This window comes from Heterocephalus glaber, unplaced genomic scaffold, assembly GCF_053883595.1.
Source record: "Heterocephalus glaber isolate CG9 unplaced genomic scaffold, H.glaber_assembly_v1.0 deba00001481, whole genome shotgun sequence".
In the NCBI taxonomy this organism is placed as follows: Eukaryota; Metazoa; Chordata; class Mammalia; order Rodentia; family Bathyergidae; genus Heterocephalus; species Heterocephalus glaber.
This window is the reverse complement of record NW_028258317.1, coordinates 53,845,645-53,860,989: the sequence shown is the minus strand read 5'-3', so window position 1 is coordinate 53,860,989 and position 15,345 is coordinate 53,845,645. Positions and strand designations below refer to the sequence as shown.

The window sequence follows — 15,345 nt, the reverse complement described above, 5'->3', positions numbered from 1 at the left end:
CATTGTTTCCCACATGTCACTCAGTCTGTCCTCCAAAGTAAAGTTAAAGGGATTAGACCTTCTTGAGCCATTAGCTAAAGAACTTGTGTTTCAGCTTCCCCTAGGGGTTGCTTGCCCTGTCCAATCATTTCTTAACTCTAGTACTTACTATGCTGTGTGAACTTCCTGTCTCCTTGAGTAGTTAATGTATGTGTTCCATTCTTGTGTGGGATATGCTTTAATTTCTTTTATATTCTCAGCAGCTGACACAGTGCTAAGCATGTAGCAAATATTCAAAAAGAGTTGGTCAGATTAACAAGTTTATCTAGTCAGTGCAAATTAACCATATTTAAATGGTGTCTTCACAAACTTGCTAAAATCTTAAGTTCATGGTCATGCTGCAAGTGTGGCATCAGATAATTCTACACCTAAAGATATGCATTTATGTAATCTTCAACAAAAAATAAATATTTTTGTTATATACTAGTAACACTGGAAATGTGATTTTATTTCACTCTAACAAGAAAATAAAGAAGGTCCTTATTTGCTGGTGTTTTCCTTTTGCCTGAAGATAAACATATGTTTAGGTATACTTGGTCCAGATGTTTTGCAGCTTAAACTCCCATAGCATTGCTAAACTTCCTCTTATATCTGTGATTCCACAACACTCTGGTGACTTTAGCCTCTTAGGCTGTCATGCTGGGTGGATCCTCCAGTAGGTATTAGGCAACGTTCATTTTATATTCAAAGTAGATAATGCTGAAAATGCTTTATTTATGGCACATAAATGGACTTAAAAAATGTACCACTCAGTGGATTTGTCTTAAAATCTAAAATGTTAATTGTTAACTTAGCAGAGCAACAGCATCCCTTTTATATTGTGCTATTATCCCAAGCTCCAAAGAAGTAAAGTCCCCTGACAGAGTCCACAGTGCTACTCATTGGTATAGAATGAGGAATGCGATTGCTCTGGCCTCCATACCATTCCATTCTATGTAAGCGTGTCTTCACGGCTTCTGTTTCTCGTTCTCTTCTCTGTCTCCCCAAACAATTAGAAGTAACAGATGGCAGCATTTGTAAAGAGAAATCAAAATAAAGGGGACTAGAGACAGGAAGGGTAACGGAAAATTTACCACCCAGTTTATAGCCAAGATGCTAACAGAAAATGACATTGTAGTAGTCCCTTTCTCCCCTTGGCTCAAGGTGAATGCTTGAAAGTCACTAGTATATTTGAATCATGTCAAAAATGATCAGAATTGATAATCCAAGGTTTTGGGATTTATACAGGTATCTTCTTATAAGGTTGCATTTATGATAAGAGTTCTTCTTGTTGATTTTCTTCTTTGTCTGTTAGCCTCTTACCTATTTTCCTTCTGGAGGTTTAGTGAGTTTTCAAATTGGATTTGTCCCCAGCTGGTTTGGTGCCAGGTTGACAGCTCTAGATACGTAAGTTCTGTATTTTCTGGCTACCACAAAGCTTAGTTCAAGGCACTGGCTCTGATCTCCAAAATCTCTAGTGGCTTAGATTCTGGCAAATTCAGACAACTATGTTATATTTATCCGGTATAACAGGTCAGTAGGATAGCACTCAATTCACTCGTTGCTTTTGCCAGTGAACTTTGTGGAGAGATCACTGTCACACTGAATGATAATGGATTGAATCTATTGAGACTAAGATGAACGTGATTTCAAGGCATGTGAATTCTTTAATTTATGGAGGTAGTATTTGTGCAAAAGAACCAACTCTTAATAATATTTGAAAATATGAAGTAATTGGGCTCATTTAGAACAGGTTGTGGATTGTATCACAGAACAGAAAATCCTGGTATTTAAAATTGCTATTTAGAAAATTTTATCACAATATTTTCATGCACCTATAATAAAAAAGAAGAATATGGGATTACAGTTTGGTCAACTATCAATGAGGAAATTTTAATATTTAAAATATAATGAGAGAAATAAGAGATACACACACATATATACACAGAGACTTTTACAGGCTGTAGGGAAAATTACAAGGTCTTTTAATGATTATATTTTGAGAGGATACTTAGTGTATGGCTCACTCTAAGAATTAATCTTGGAGAAGACCACAGAGCATAACAGAAACAAGAGATACTGAAGCTAGGGGTTTGGAACAAATCACTTATATTCTCTGATTCTCCATTTGATTAGTAAAGTGAGGGAAATAATAACAGTTTTCTCACTCATAGCTCAGTATCATTATGGTAGTCAACCAAAATATGCTTGTCAGACTACTTTGTGAGGTATCAACAGCAGATTCTCTTTTTATTATTGGTGTGAATCCAATTAATATTGCTGCTATGGAGGTCACTGCTCCTCTGTCCTTCAAAATGAGATTTACCTTTGTGTAACACAGATAATCTTCTTCATAAAGTTATATTGTAATGTTAAATCCTTAGTGAATTGTCATCACAGGAGATATTTGAGAATGGTTGTGATGGATGGATGATGGGTGATAAATGACTTAACACTTAAGCATGCGTTATTTTCAGACTCAGTGTTTGATTCCTATTCTTAACCTTTTGTTATTTTGCTTCTCTTTGCCAAATTGCTCTATGTTTAGCACTTGTTCTGCAGGTTACTGTCTGAGAACTTTCCCCTTCGAGTGATCAGCACTTATATAGATTAATAAGCAGTTCTTAGAGTTCAGAAGAATAGTAAGAAATTATCTCTTATTCAACATAGTACTGAAAATATTAGCAAGAGCAGTTAGGCAAGAAAAATAAATAAAAGGGATAAGGATAGGAAAGGGAGAAATAAAATTATCATTGTTTGGAGATAACATCATCGTCTACATAGAAGACCCCCCAAATCCACCAAAAGAATCTTAGAATAACCAAATTCAGTAACATAACAGGATACAAAATCCCAAAATCAACAATGTTTCTATATCTTAATAATGAACCCACTGATAAAAAAATAGAAAAAAATACCATTCACAATAGTAGCAAGAAAAATTAAATATTTAGCAATTCACTTTTGGTGCACAGGAGATAGCACTGAGAATCAACAAATGGGATCACGTCAAATGAAAAAGCTTCTGCACCACAAAAGAAACAACCAAGGAAGTAGAAAGAAAAACTATAGAATGAGAAAAAATTTTGCCAACTTTCCCTCAGAGGACTAATATCCAGGATATATAAAGAACTCAAAAATATTAGAGTCCCCCAAAATAGAAGACTCAATAAAATTTGAGCAAGTGAACTGAATAGACAGACACTTTACAAAAGAAGTGCAGATGGCTAATAAATACATGAAGAAATTTTCAACATAGCTGGCATTAGAGAAATGCAAATTAAAACAACATTGAGATTCCATCTCTCTCCAGAAAGAATGGCCATCATCAAGAAGTCAAATAATAACAAATGCTGGTGAGGCTAGAGGGAAAAAGTAGCCCTTCTACATTGTTGGTGGGAATGTAAACTAGTTCAACCATTATGGAAATCAGTGTGGCGATTCCTAAAAAAACTAAAAGTAGAAATTCCACTTGACCCAGCTATTCCCCTTCTAAGTATCCTCCAAAAAGTGTTAAAGACATCATATTACAGTGATACATGCATACTCATGTTTAAAGCAGAACAATTCAAAATAGCTAAATCTTGGAAGTGGCCTATGTCCATCAATAGATGAACAAATAAAGAAAATATGCTATCTATAGACAATAGAGCACTACTCTAGCATAAAGAAAGATGAGTATTTTTGTAGGAAAGTGAATGTACCTTGAGACAAAAATATTTAGTGAAATAAATCAGCCACACAAGCTTAAATATTTCATGGTTTCTCTTATGTGAGAAACTCCATTTGTAGGTAAAGAGCAAACTAAAAGATAGATAATAGGAAATAGGGAGGCTTAAATGGGGAGGGAACCAAGAGTTGGAGGGAGATGGGGAGGAACGGGGGGAAGGGAAATGAAAAAGGAATTAAGATGCATTATATACATATACTAACTCTAAACAAGGAATGTAAACATTATGTCCTGCAAACATATACCAATAAAAATCTATGAAGAAGAAATTAAGAAGGAAATAAGATTTGGGGAAGCAAAAAGTCACTGGAGAATCACTAAGTTTTCCAGTCAGTTTACAGATAAATACTAGGTTTACCTGTGAATGACTTGAAAAAAATGAGTATAGCAACTGTGTCTCATTCATTCACTCTTTCTTTATTCTTTCTATACTCAACAAATTTTGTACATCAAAAAAGATGAGGAATAGCAAATCCTGAAAAAAATATAGAGAAAATAGAACTCTTACACATTGTTGCTGAGGATGTAAGTTAGTGTAGCTATTATTGAAAACAGTATGGAGAAATTGTGGAATATTTACACAATGAAATACTACTCAGTCATTAAAAATGAATGAACTCCTGCCTCTTGCAACAAAGTGAATGAAACTGAAATCATTATGCTAAGTAAAATAGGCCGGACACAGGATCTTCTTTAGCACAGTATGGTAATTATTAGACAAAGTCAATCCATGATACACTTCAAAATGACTAGAAAAGAAGAATACCAAATTATAAACACAAAAATGACTAATGGTTGAAGAGATACAAGTACTTATAACCCTGATTTTATTAATACACATTATATATATGTATGTATTGACTTACTATCAAATGTACCACATGAATTAGTACAAACAAAAATAATAATAAATAAATTTTAATTGACTTCCCATCATGTTCTAAACATTTAGCTAGGATCTGGGTCACAGTTGGTAGTTGCCCTATAGAAATTATATTCAAGTAAGAGATGGAGACCAAAACACGTAAGCCAACAACTTAATGGTTATAACTTCTGCTGGCATGGTGGCACATGCCTGTAATCCCAGCACTCTGGGAGGCTGAGGCAGGAGGATCACAAGTTTGAGCCCAGCCTGGGCAAATGCAACTTAACAGCTTAGCCAGACCCTGTCTCAAAATAAAAAGTTTTTTAAGAAATAGGCCGGTGATGTAGCTCAGTACAAATGCTCTGAAGGGAAGAGCTACACATCCTGAAAAGTGTAAAAGACATTTAAAGAAAACTGCAATGAGTGATTAAAGGTAACTGGAGAAATCAAGAAAAGGTTCTCTAGGGAGACAACACCCAAGCGAGTCTTGAAGCAGAAAAAGCTGGGCTTGTGAGGAGCCAGAGGAAGGAACATTCAAAGAGAAAACAGCGAATGTAAACATCCTGTGGCAGAAACAGAAACTAAAGGAGGTGTGGCTGATGAGGGCTGAACTGAGAGCAAATCAAGAGTTGAGGCTAGAAAGATAGCAGGATGCAGTGGTCACCAATGCTGAAAACCGAGATGGAGAGTGTAGATTTCCTCCTAACTCTGCTGAAGAACTAGGCGGCTCCACTCACAGTAGTGACTCGATCCTTTTTTTTTTTTTTTTTTTTCTTTTGGTACCAGGGATCCAACTCGGGTCTTTGTGCTTGCGCAGCAGGTGGCGAAACCACTGAGCTAAATCCCCAGCCCTCGATCCATTTTTAATCCTGGGTATTTTCATAAAATTGAATTCATCATCTCTCATCTAATCTACAGCCAACAGTTTGCTTGGACAGAATTTAACTAAGTATAAGGAAAGTATATACATTATAGCTTTATCCAACTATTATTTACTGAAATAATAACTTTTTCCCTCCGGATAATGTTGAGTGCTACAGAACATTGTAATTCTTCCAGTATTATCATCACTCTACTTTCTTAATGAGGTTGGGGGAGACTTCCAGGGACCGTTATGTGTGGCAGTGGTGGGGTTTCCCTTGTAGTCAGCCCAGTTTCCACTGCCAATGCACATACCATTTAGGTTCCTGTGGATGGCTTTGGGAAGACTTGGAATAATGTCAGAATCTGATTTATAAGCCAATTTAGAAGTTACGATAAAACTATTCTTTGCTTTCTTCATTTTCGAACTTAGTAGCTTCAAGTCGGAAGTAGTTTTGAAAATGTTCTGTTTTCTCCCCAAATTAGTTGCACATTTCATACAAAAGTCAAGGAAACTTGAATGAGTATCATAATTTCACTTATATGATTGAACCAAATACCTTTGTTTTTTACTTATCATGATATGCATCATGCTTTCTGGCCAAATACATCTATTGTGTAATTGAAATGTCCTGTTGCTGTAAGTAGTAAGAAAGGGATGCTACAATAGAATAGCTGAAATGCGGTGGATTTAAAAATAGGTTTTACTTTTTATTTATATATTATAAAACTTTATCTAATATGTAGCATTTATATTGGAATTCAAACCATGGCTCTGAAACTTCCTTTGTGAACTTGGGTATTTAAACTTTGTATGCTGCAGTTTCTGCATCTAGAAAATATAGGTAGTGAAAAAGGTTTTCTATAGAAATATATATTTTACTTAAGGATATAGTAGGTACTGTGTATAGAGAACTTACTTTACCATATGAGTCCTTGGGAAACATTCATTTTCTACTTCATAAATAACATGTACCAGGAGAGGTGTTATTTAATGGATGTAACAAATGAATATGGACAGCCCTTGTCTCAGGAGAGAGGTCAGCTAGATGGAAGTAGAAGGTGAGAAAGAGGAGGCAGAAGTTGTCAATAAAAGCAAGAGAAAGCCAGAGCCATTGGAAGCAGCTCTGGTCCTGTCCTCTGCAGGGTTCTGGTGTTAACACTGGGTTCACTGAGTTGCTTTTCCTCTTTTCAGGTTTGTCAGATTAATGACTGACTGGTTTTTGTAAAGCCATACAAACTTCGTATAAGTATTATTTTAAGTGGTAGCAGCATATTGTAGTGGGTAAGAGCACAGGTTTTAGAAACAGATAGAACCAGATTTAAGACCACTTACCAGCCATGAGACATTCTGCATATTTCTTAGCCTTTCCAAGACCCATTTCCTTGTCTGTAATGTTGGGATAGCATTGCAGCAAAATTCAAAGATTTATTTAATGCAAACATTTAGAAAGCTTGCCACACTGCATACCATATAGTAAGTGCTCAAAAAGTCATTAATCACCATTGTAACATTATCATAATCCACCACTCTTTTACAGATGAGGACTCATAAGGTTAGATTAATTGCCCAATGACTTAATTTAGATTCAAAGCCAGGTCTCCTTGATTTCAAAACCCACTTGGTTGGCCTTGATTTCTCACCTCTTTATGAGAAAAAATAAAACTGGAAAACTGTCTCTCAAACACTCAAGTCATGTAATCCCTGCCCCTACCATTAACAAATATAAAAAACGAAGGCTCATGGCTGTTCAAAACATGGTAACAGAATATGCATCAACAATACCTTTTTCTGGAAGAATGCCAAGAGTAGAGAGCAAGTACAATTTTCATTAGCTTTCTCATTAAAATCCTCTAGCAAGCAGAGTTGCTGCTTTGAAGAGTTTCCAGATCACAGTGTGTCTTGTTTCCCAGGTGAGCAGGCCTTATGGTCCAATTCAGTGCTGGCTATTAGCCGGAGAAGCTCAGTTGCACAAGGCAGGGTGTGTGGCTGAGGCAGCTCTCATTGGTGGGAGTCAGAAAGCATTTGCCCAAGTCCATGGGAGAGATTCAAATTTGATTTTGTGTCTTATTTCAGCAACCACTAGCCAATAATGTCTCTTAAGTTGTGGTGTTAACAATGAAATACTGAACTTCCTTCCAATTCACACAGTTTATTCCAGCAGTAATTGGAGATTCACTGCTTAAATCTCCTTTTCCAAAGGTATTAAATAATGAATTCTTTACCAAGTTGGTCAAATTTATGACTTTCATAATGGAAATTTATCTAAGATACTTAAATTCCATTTGTGGGGATATGTTGTTTCATGGGTGTGCATATGTGTGTATGCATATGTGTGTGTGTGTTGCAGATGTTTAAGCTTAGCATAGAATGCATACATTAAGGAACAATGTAACAAATATTAGAAGACTGTGAATATTAAGTGGTTAGAAACAGGCATCTAAAATTCCTATATCTTTAACAAGCCTCCGTGGACTCATTAACATTTTAGAATCATATCAAAATATCATCCCCTTTGTGGATGGACGTAATAGGATTTCGGAGCTGAATGAGTATGTATTTTAGCTCTTGGCCTTTGAATATTAGTTATTTGCATGTGTTTGTGTGTGTGTCTATGTATATGGCCGAGTTTTGTTTAATATCTGTGAGTAAACAAATTCATTCATAAATGAAAAATTTTAAAGATGCCAAATTATTAGTAAATTTTTCCTAAATGATCCCGAAAAGACCTTCATAACAAGTAATCCCAGGGACTTAAGATGATTAAGACATTATTATAGTTAAAACACCACTATAACATAATATTGAATAAACCACGAAGAGGGTTTTCTATTGAAAACTACACACTATCATGTGAAAGAGAATTAATGGTCCAGATGTCTAGTGTGGAGATATGGAATTCTGCACGGAGCTTGTTTACTATCTTTTTACATTTAGGGGACTGTCCCCATGGAGGGCAGCTTGACTTGGAAATTATAGGGAGGCACATTTCATCTCAGTCTTGGGAAGAACTATCTGTCAACTAAAGCTGCCCACCCATGCAGTGAACTGTTTCAAAGTCTCAGCCACTCCCTGTCACTCCAGGCATTCATATCGAGGGTGGACAGCAGTCAGAGAATGGGTGAGATGCAATACTAGAGGAAAAAGGGAGTAGATAACCATTCACATCCTGAGATCTCTTTATTTTACATGAAATAAGTAAATAACCTTAAGCAACTTAACAGAATGAGTTGTTTCCATCCATGTATTTAATGTATTTCAAAATCTATTAACATAAAATGTCAAAAAGGGAAAATACATTAAATGGAGAAGAAAAGTTATTTAATCTATTTGAAGAACACCTACATTTAGAAATAAATAAGAACTGTTCTATAAGTCAGTGGGCTCAGTAAAGAGATTTTGGAAAATATAGAAGCATCAAATAGTTTCTAAAAATATTATACTTCTATTTCAGGGTAGGTCAAGTGAAGGAATAGGAAAAGTAGAGTATTTAGACAAAAATGATAAGTTGCCATAAAACTCAAAGTGCAGATAATTTTCTAACAAAATGTGAATTATCAAAATACAACAATCCTAATAACTGAGGCTCATTATAAAGAGAGTAAGATGTTAAGATTATAAAATATTAATGCAAATGAAGATATCTGCAAAGGCATACCATGACTGGCTGCTAATATTTCTCTTGAATTCTTGAATACTATCTGCAGTATATACCACATTTGGATATTAGTCAGAAAATATATGTTTAATTAATGTGTAGACACCTAAGAATTTCAGTGATATAATAACAAACTGCAAAGTTCCACTAGAGCATCTGCAGCAGGCTTTTGAGTACCCTATATTATCTAAGGTATTACCTGTGTCATTTCTATTTCAGTTTCTTAGGTCTTCAACAATCACCCCCTTTATATAGAAGGAATAAGAAGAAGATTAAGCAAAGTAGTGCAATACTATATTGAGGTGCCATAATTTACCTAATGAGAGGGAGCATAAGCAAAGTATGGTGACAAACACCTATAATCCCAGTACTCTGGGAGGCTGAGACAGGAAAATTGTGAATTCAAGCCCAGACTGGGCAACTTTGTGACTTAGCCAAATATTGTCTCAAATTTTTCTTAAAAAAAAGATGGAGCTCGAGGGTTGCAGCTCAGTGCAAAAGCCCTAGGTTTGATCCCTAGTACTGGGGAGAGGAAAAAAAAGAGGGAACATGGTCTTCAAAAGCAAGAAAAGTATACTGTCTATAACCATGGTTCATTGTCAGCACTAAGACTGAACTCAAATCTTAATAGTATTCTTAAATATAGCATCACTTACAGGAAATAAGGGGAGATGCTCAGTAGGAAGTGTGTTTATGTAGCATGGGAGGTATTTAGAGTTTGTTGAAAGGCAAGCATTGGAGCACAGAAATTTGACACTACTTACTATTTCTTAGGACACTGAAAAATAACATGATCTGCTGGAGTTTTAGATTTAGTAGAATTTTCTCTGCATATTTGTGAATATCCACATTCATAAAATTTATAAACCAGCATTTGGTCCTGTGAGATCCTAACCACTGGGGGTGGGATAGCTGTTTTCTGCTTTTTTTTCCTCATTGGACTCATCTCTAAATCCAGGAAAGGTGTCATTGCATGTGAAAAATATCCTTTCTTGAAAGTCAACTGAGGGCTTGAAAGCCCTGCTTTTGATATTTGATAGCAAACAATTCTGGTAAAAACTATGCCAATGATGGAAGCAAAACTTCCTCTCACGCACTGTCATCTTTCTTTGATCTCTGCCTCTCTTGCAGTGTGGTCTCCAAATCAATTCCCCATAGGGTTTGTGCTTCTGTTCTGTAATTACCATTAGAGAGGGCTGAGAATTCCTGCATTTCCTCATAGTCCTCAACTATTTTCTTTGACCAAAGTTATTCCATAAAAATTAAAGGGACTAGGCGGATCAAAGACTGTGTGGTTTCAAAATGATGCTGTCATTTTTGTGGGGCTCTGGACATTTTGGAACATTGAGGGGCAGAGGTGGGCAACTGGAGGGTTTCAGCCCTTTCAAGGGCCAGTCTTCTCTCACAGCAGAGAAACCACTTCTCAACATTTAATAGCTCAGGAAGGCTGGAGCCTTGTAACTTCACTAAAGGTGGTGTCTTGTGATCTCATGAATACCACTTGGCAATAAAGCCTGAGGAACCCCTTAGTGCCCTTGTATTATTCTTCTGCTTTCCTCTTTACCCTATTTATTAAATGCATGACCACGTATAGGACACATTCAGGTTCAATTTGTCTTGCTGCCTTCACAACCTACTAGAAGTATGCACACTTGTACATACAAATGGAAAAAGTCAGTGGTTCCTGCCCACAAATCAACATACACTATCCAGAAGGTGAGTCATGGTAGAAGGCTCTTAGGTAGCCAGGCACTGTTCTGAGTGTTTCATTGATCTTAGCTCATTCAGTTCTCATGACCACTCTAGGTGTGTGGTTATCTGTTCATCCCCACTTTATACATAAAGACTACAAAGCATAGTGAAGATGAGCAAATTGCTCCAGTCTAGGGTCAGAATCAGAATGCGAACCATGAACCTCATTTCAGAAATCATGCTAACTGCTCATCAGTGTCATATCAGAGTGATAATGTGAAAGAAATATCGAAGATGTCTTCCTCCATCTTTTAGCTGGCTCCTATATAATATCAAATTGCCAGAAACAGATACAATGATTATATGGCTGTTGTCCCTGACTTATGAAAGAAATAGGTGGAAAGAGAAAGCATATCTGTAGAGCCTACTGTACCAATTGCAATCTAGACTCTGGAGTAATTACTTGTGTTAGACATGTTACTAATTTCTCCAGACCTCACTTGCTTACTCAGTGAAATAGGGATGTGACAGTAGCATCTGCTCCATGGGATTGTCATCAATAGGAAATTCTGTAATACATTAAAAGTGTCCAGCACCATGCCTGACACATAAATGTTAGCTGTTATTATTTTGAAGCTGCTCTCAACCCTTTGTGGAAATAGAGTGGTAACAGAGAATAAAATGTGTGTGAGTTCTATTAAAGAAATTATTACTTAATAGAAAATAATCACACATATGAATTTTTTGTTCAACCCATGGACTCGCTTCTCTTCAGCATTCTTCAGTCTGTGACTCAAGAGGATACAGGAAAATCGTGTTGTAATGCACTTTATTGGGTATTTATTACACCCTAGGGAGAACCCACGTTGTCCCCCATTCTGAATTACTGTGGTGTATCACATCTGCTGTAGCCCTCCAGATACTGCTTCAGAGAGCATAATAGTCACTGAGCTGGGATTTACCCATCTCTTGCTGTTAATTAGCAGTGGAAAATCCTTTAGTCAAAGGGAATGATATAAAGTGAAAAAAAAAAAAGTAAGATGCTCTCAGGATATAAGAATTCTCCTGGGCAAAGTCGTTTGGTTAGCAGTTCCCACTGAGGTCCAATGGTTGGGGAGAACTGTGACGGATGATGGGGACTCCCAGCCCGCCCCCTAAATTCCCTTCTCTAAGTGAAAGTGTCCAATTTCTACCTTCAAATTGAAAAGTTCTCCTTTATTCTCTTTCACCGTGGGACTCCTAAGCACTGCACAAGCCAACGCAGCCACTCTTTCTTAAAGCCTTCTTATAAAATGATGGGGCCAGGAATCCCCTCCAGAGGAAACCCCATCTTTCATAGAGCACAGTCCCTGTGGAATGTTATGGGTTAAATTTCTGTTCCAGAAAAAGGGTATTAAGTAGCCTTTCAGGAGGGAATAATGCCCAATTTAGAAAGTGCCATTTCTAAAAGATAAGCATTCATTTGCACAGCTTTCTATGAAGAGAATAACTCACTGCTACCGGGGCGTGTGTGTGTGTGTGTGTGTGTGTGTGTGTGTGTGTGTGTGTGTGTGGAGGGGGCAGAGACAGAGACAGAGTGAGTTTGATTTGTTGTCTTCTGCCTACCTATCATGTGTATAATGTATGTATCAGGTTGACGACTGTCAATCACAGTTATTACAAGCCCAGAACACGGCAGGGCAGGGATCCCTTCTACTATAGATCCATTTTATGATAGCTCTCAATTTATTATGTCACATAAATCAAAGGGGAAGCGTTTATATCATCATTCAGAGGCATCTCTCTGTGTCCACACCCCCCTCCCGCCAGTTGCTTTGTGCAAGAAAGTGCAAGTTCCCATTCCGCCTTTATTTCTGTTCCGTTTTGCTCTCTTCCTGGCTCCCCCTCAAACCAAGCGAGCAAAGCAAATGGCCCGGGTTCCCCCCCATTGCCTGACCTGCTTGACTGGGAGGAGAGCGGGAGAGGGAGCAGCGAGGGAGCGCGCCTCCCGGAGCAGGCTGCTCTGCCTCCGATCGCAGGCTGTCTCGTGCAGACTGTCCCTCGCCTTCACAACCCCGCATCCCCTCCCCGAAACAGCGGGCGGTGTGCCTCCTTTCAGCCACATTTGGTATGCATGAGCGCCACGGCTGCGGGGAGAGGGGAGGTGGTTTTCTTAAGAAGGTTCGGGGGCTTGGGCAAAGCCACTTGACTCGTCTCCCAAGTTCCAGGAAGCTTCTGCCTTCATGGGATTTGCAGGTGTGGAGATGACCATGGGATGCCAGGGCTGTGGGGGACCATCTGTTTTCTAGGCATTGCTCAGGTTTTCAGTTTCTTGTTTTCCCGGTGGAATTTGGAAGGGGTCATGAATCAGACTGATGCTTCTCGACCCCTAAACTGGACCATCCGGAAGCTGTGCCACGCAGCCTTTCTCCCATCTGTCAGACTTCTCAAGGTACTGTAACTTGCTGCTATGAATGGCTCTTTTTATGCTTTTCAGGTCTAAATACTGAACTTCGCACTTGGGCTGGGACGCACCTTTTGGGGTGTGCAAATGCATGCAGTACTGGCTCTGTTGTCCATGGCTGGAAAAGGTTCTCACCACCCCCCACCCCTGCCCTGTATCCGCCCCAGCCCCAGCTCCAGCCCCAGCTCCAGCCCCAGCCCTGGAGGATGATGTGAGCCACACTTGAGAATGAGATTATGGCCTCTGAGAATGGGCTTCCTGAACCCCCTCCCCATCCTAAAACAGAATTAATTAACTTCTCTGAGAGGGTGGGAACCATAGTGGGCGTGAAATCTCTCACTCCCCTGTGTTTGGCTCCTGGGCTCTTTTGCCTCCCTGGGGAAGCCCTTCGACCTACTTTCCCTTAAATGGAACCTGGGAGAACAAAGGATTCTCCTCACTATTTTAAAAGCCCTGTTGTTAGGTAGTCAGTCAGGTAAAGACAAAGGAACCTTATCACATAGGGACTTTTTTGGTGCCCCTGATTTTTAAAAAAAGCACAATAATTTCTGTCTCCTGAGCAAAGTCTGTAGTAGGAAAGTATTGCTCAATATTTATGGAATGTCAGCTCTCTCTAGCTCTGAGTCACACAAAAGATCCCTACTACACCTGAGCTGGAACTGCTACCTTGTGTCCTCAGCATTTCTCTTTCTAGAAGTAAATGTATTAAAGAAACAGAAAAAGTCTACAGCTCCAAAATAATTTACTTTCATCGTATGCCTTATAGGAAATGGAATGCAAATAAAATGTAAAGGTGCAGAAAAATTTTTTTGGTTTAAAACAGAGAAGGTGATAACCCTTATTTTTGGTAAAGTACCTATCTCTGAGTGTTCTACATCCATTTAAAGTTTAAAAAGCAGGGCAAAGTTCTTCATTCTCTTATCCATATTATATATGATCTTTTGATTTGATTACCATTGCCACTGAGTGAACTGTCCACGGTGGAGGATTCATGAAATAGCCCTCAGCATAAATCGCACTTACAGGTTTTTGGGTTTTTTTTCTGAGGTGTTCTAGTTAAGTTTGATGTGGACAGTTAGTTCCATACAGCTAAGTAGTTCCTCACAACAGAGTTTTACCCATTGTCTGAGTTTTCCTGAGCCTATTAAACACAAACTGATATTAACTTTTCATAAAGCCTGTCCCCAAATGCTGTTCAAACCCCCATTATGGTTGTCATGGCAATGGCTTGCTTTCCCTAAGGGAATATTTGGGAGGAAACACAGGTTTGGGGATGGGGTGTGGGAGAGAAGCTTCCTAGGATGTGTGTGTGTTTGCTGTATTGGAATATGTGTCATTGACCATGAGAAAGAATGGGCCCAGAAGATTAACAAATGAATGTAACATTTCCTCCAGAATCAATAGTGAATCGAGAATCTGGGGCAAAGAATATTTTGATGAATCGAAGTATGACTGAGGAAGTCAACTCTACTAATTCTATGTGCAATAAGAAATATTTTTTCAATCAAAGTCATTCATTGGCTTTACTCCCAAATAATGCCTTTTAACTTTTAACAGTATGTGCATATATTATTAATAAATACACAATATATTATTAATTATACTGTAATTTTTAATGGAAATATTATTTATTTAATAGTCATAGAGCCAGAAGAGAAATACATATTTGATTACTTATTTTTGGAAGAGCTCTGTATTGTTTTTAATTGAAAAAATACATACACAGTACTAACTGCCAGGAGATGCTGTCAGTATTATACTGCTGCTTTCACTGTCAGATAGCTCAGTCCTACCATCCTTTATTAACATGGTCCTTAATGACATTTCAACTAATAAAGGCATTGTGTCCTTCCAATGCTTTTAGTATCTGGAGAAGTTTCTTTGCAAATGCTATCTGTAATTTTGAAAGAGCACAGTTCCCCGTGAGACTTTAGATAGTGAGCACATTCAAACACTTAAAAAGAAAATAAAGTAATACCTTCTTCTTTCAGCAATGTGTAAAAAGAAATAAAACCTACTTTTGTATATGAAGGATTGTGTTATTTACGTGGACATGAATATTATATATTTTTCCCCC

At 37.8% G+C, this 15,345-nt stretch overlaps 1 protein-coding gene across 26 annotated transcripts in view; it reads left to right on the top strand.

The window, feature by feature from the left end:
- The window catches only part of Trpm3 (transient receptor potential cation channel subfamily M member 3), an 843,949-nt gene that overhangs the window by 292,557 nt on the left and 536,047 nt on the right, over positions 1–15,345 (top strand). For 13 of the 26 annotated variants that reach the window (XM_087183510.1, XM_087183509.1, XM_087183507.1 and 10 more), the window contains exon 1: positions 12,795–13,256. The exons of 10 other annotated variants lie outside the window; for them this stretch is intronic. In XM_087183510.1, coding sequence (XP_087039636.1) covers positions 13,080–13,256 — 177 coding nt within the window. In that variant the 5' untranslated portion in view covers positions 12,795–13,079. Of the gene's footprint in view, positions 1–12,794; positions 13,257–15,345 lie in introns of those variants that run through there. 3 more of the 26 variants (XM_087183501.1, XM_004838161.4, XM_021252720.2) reach the window with 3 other exon arrangements.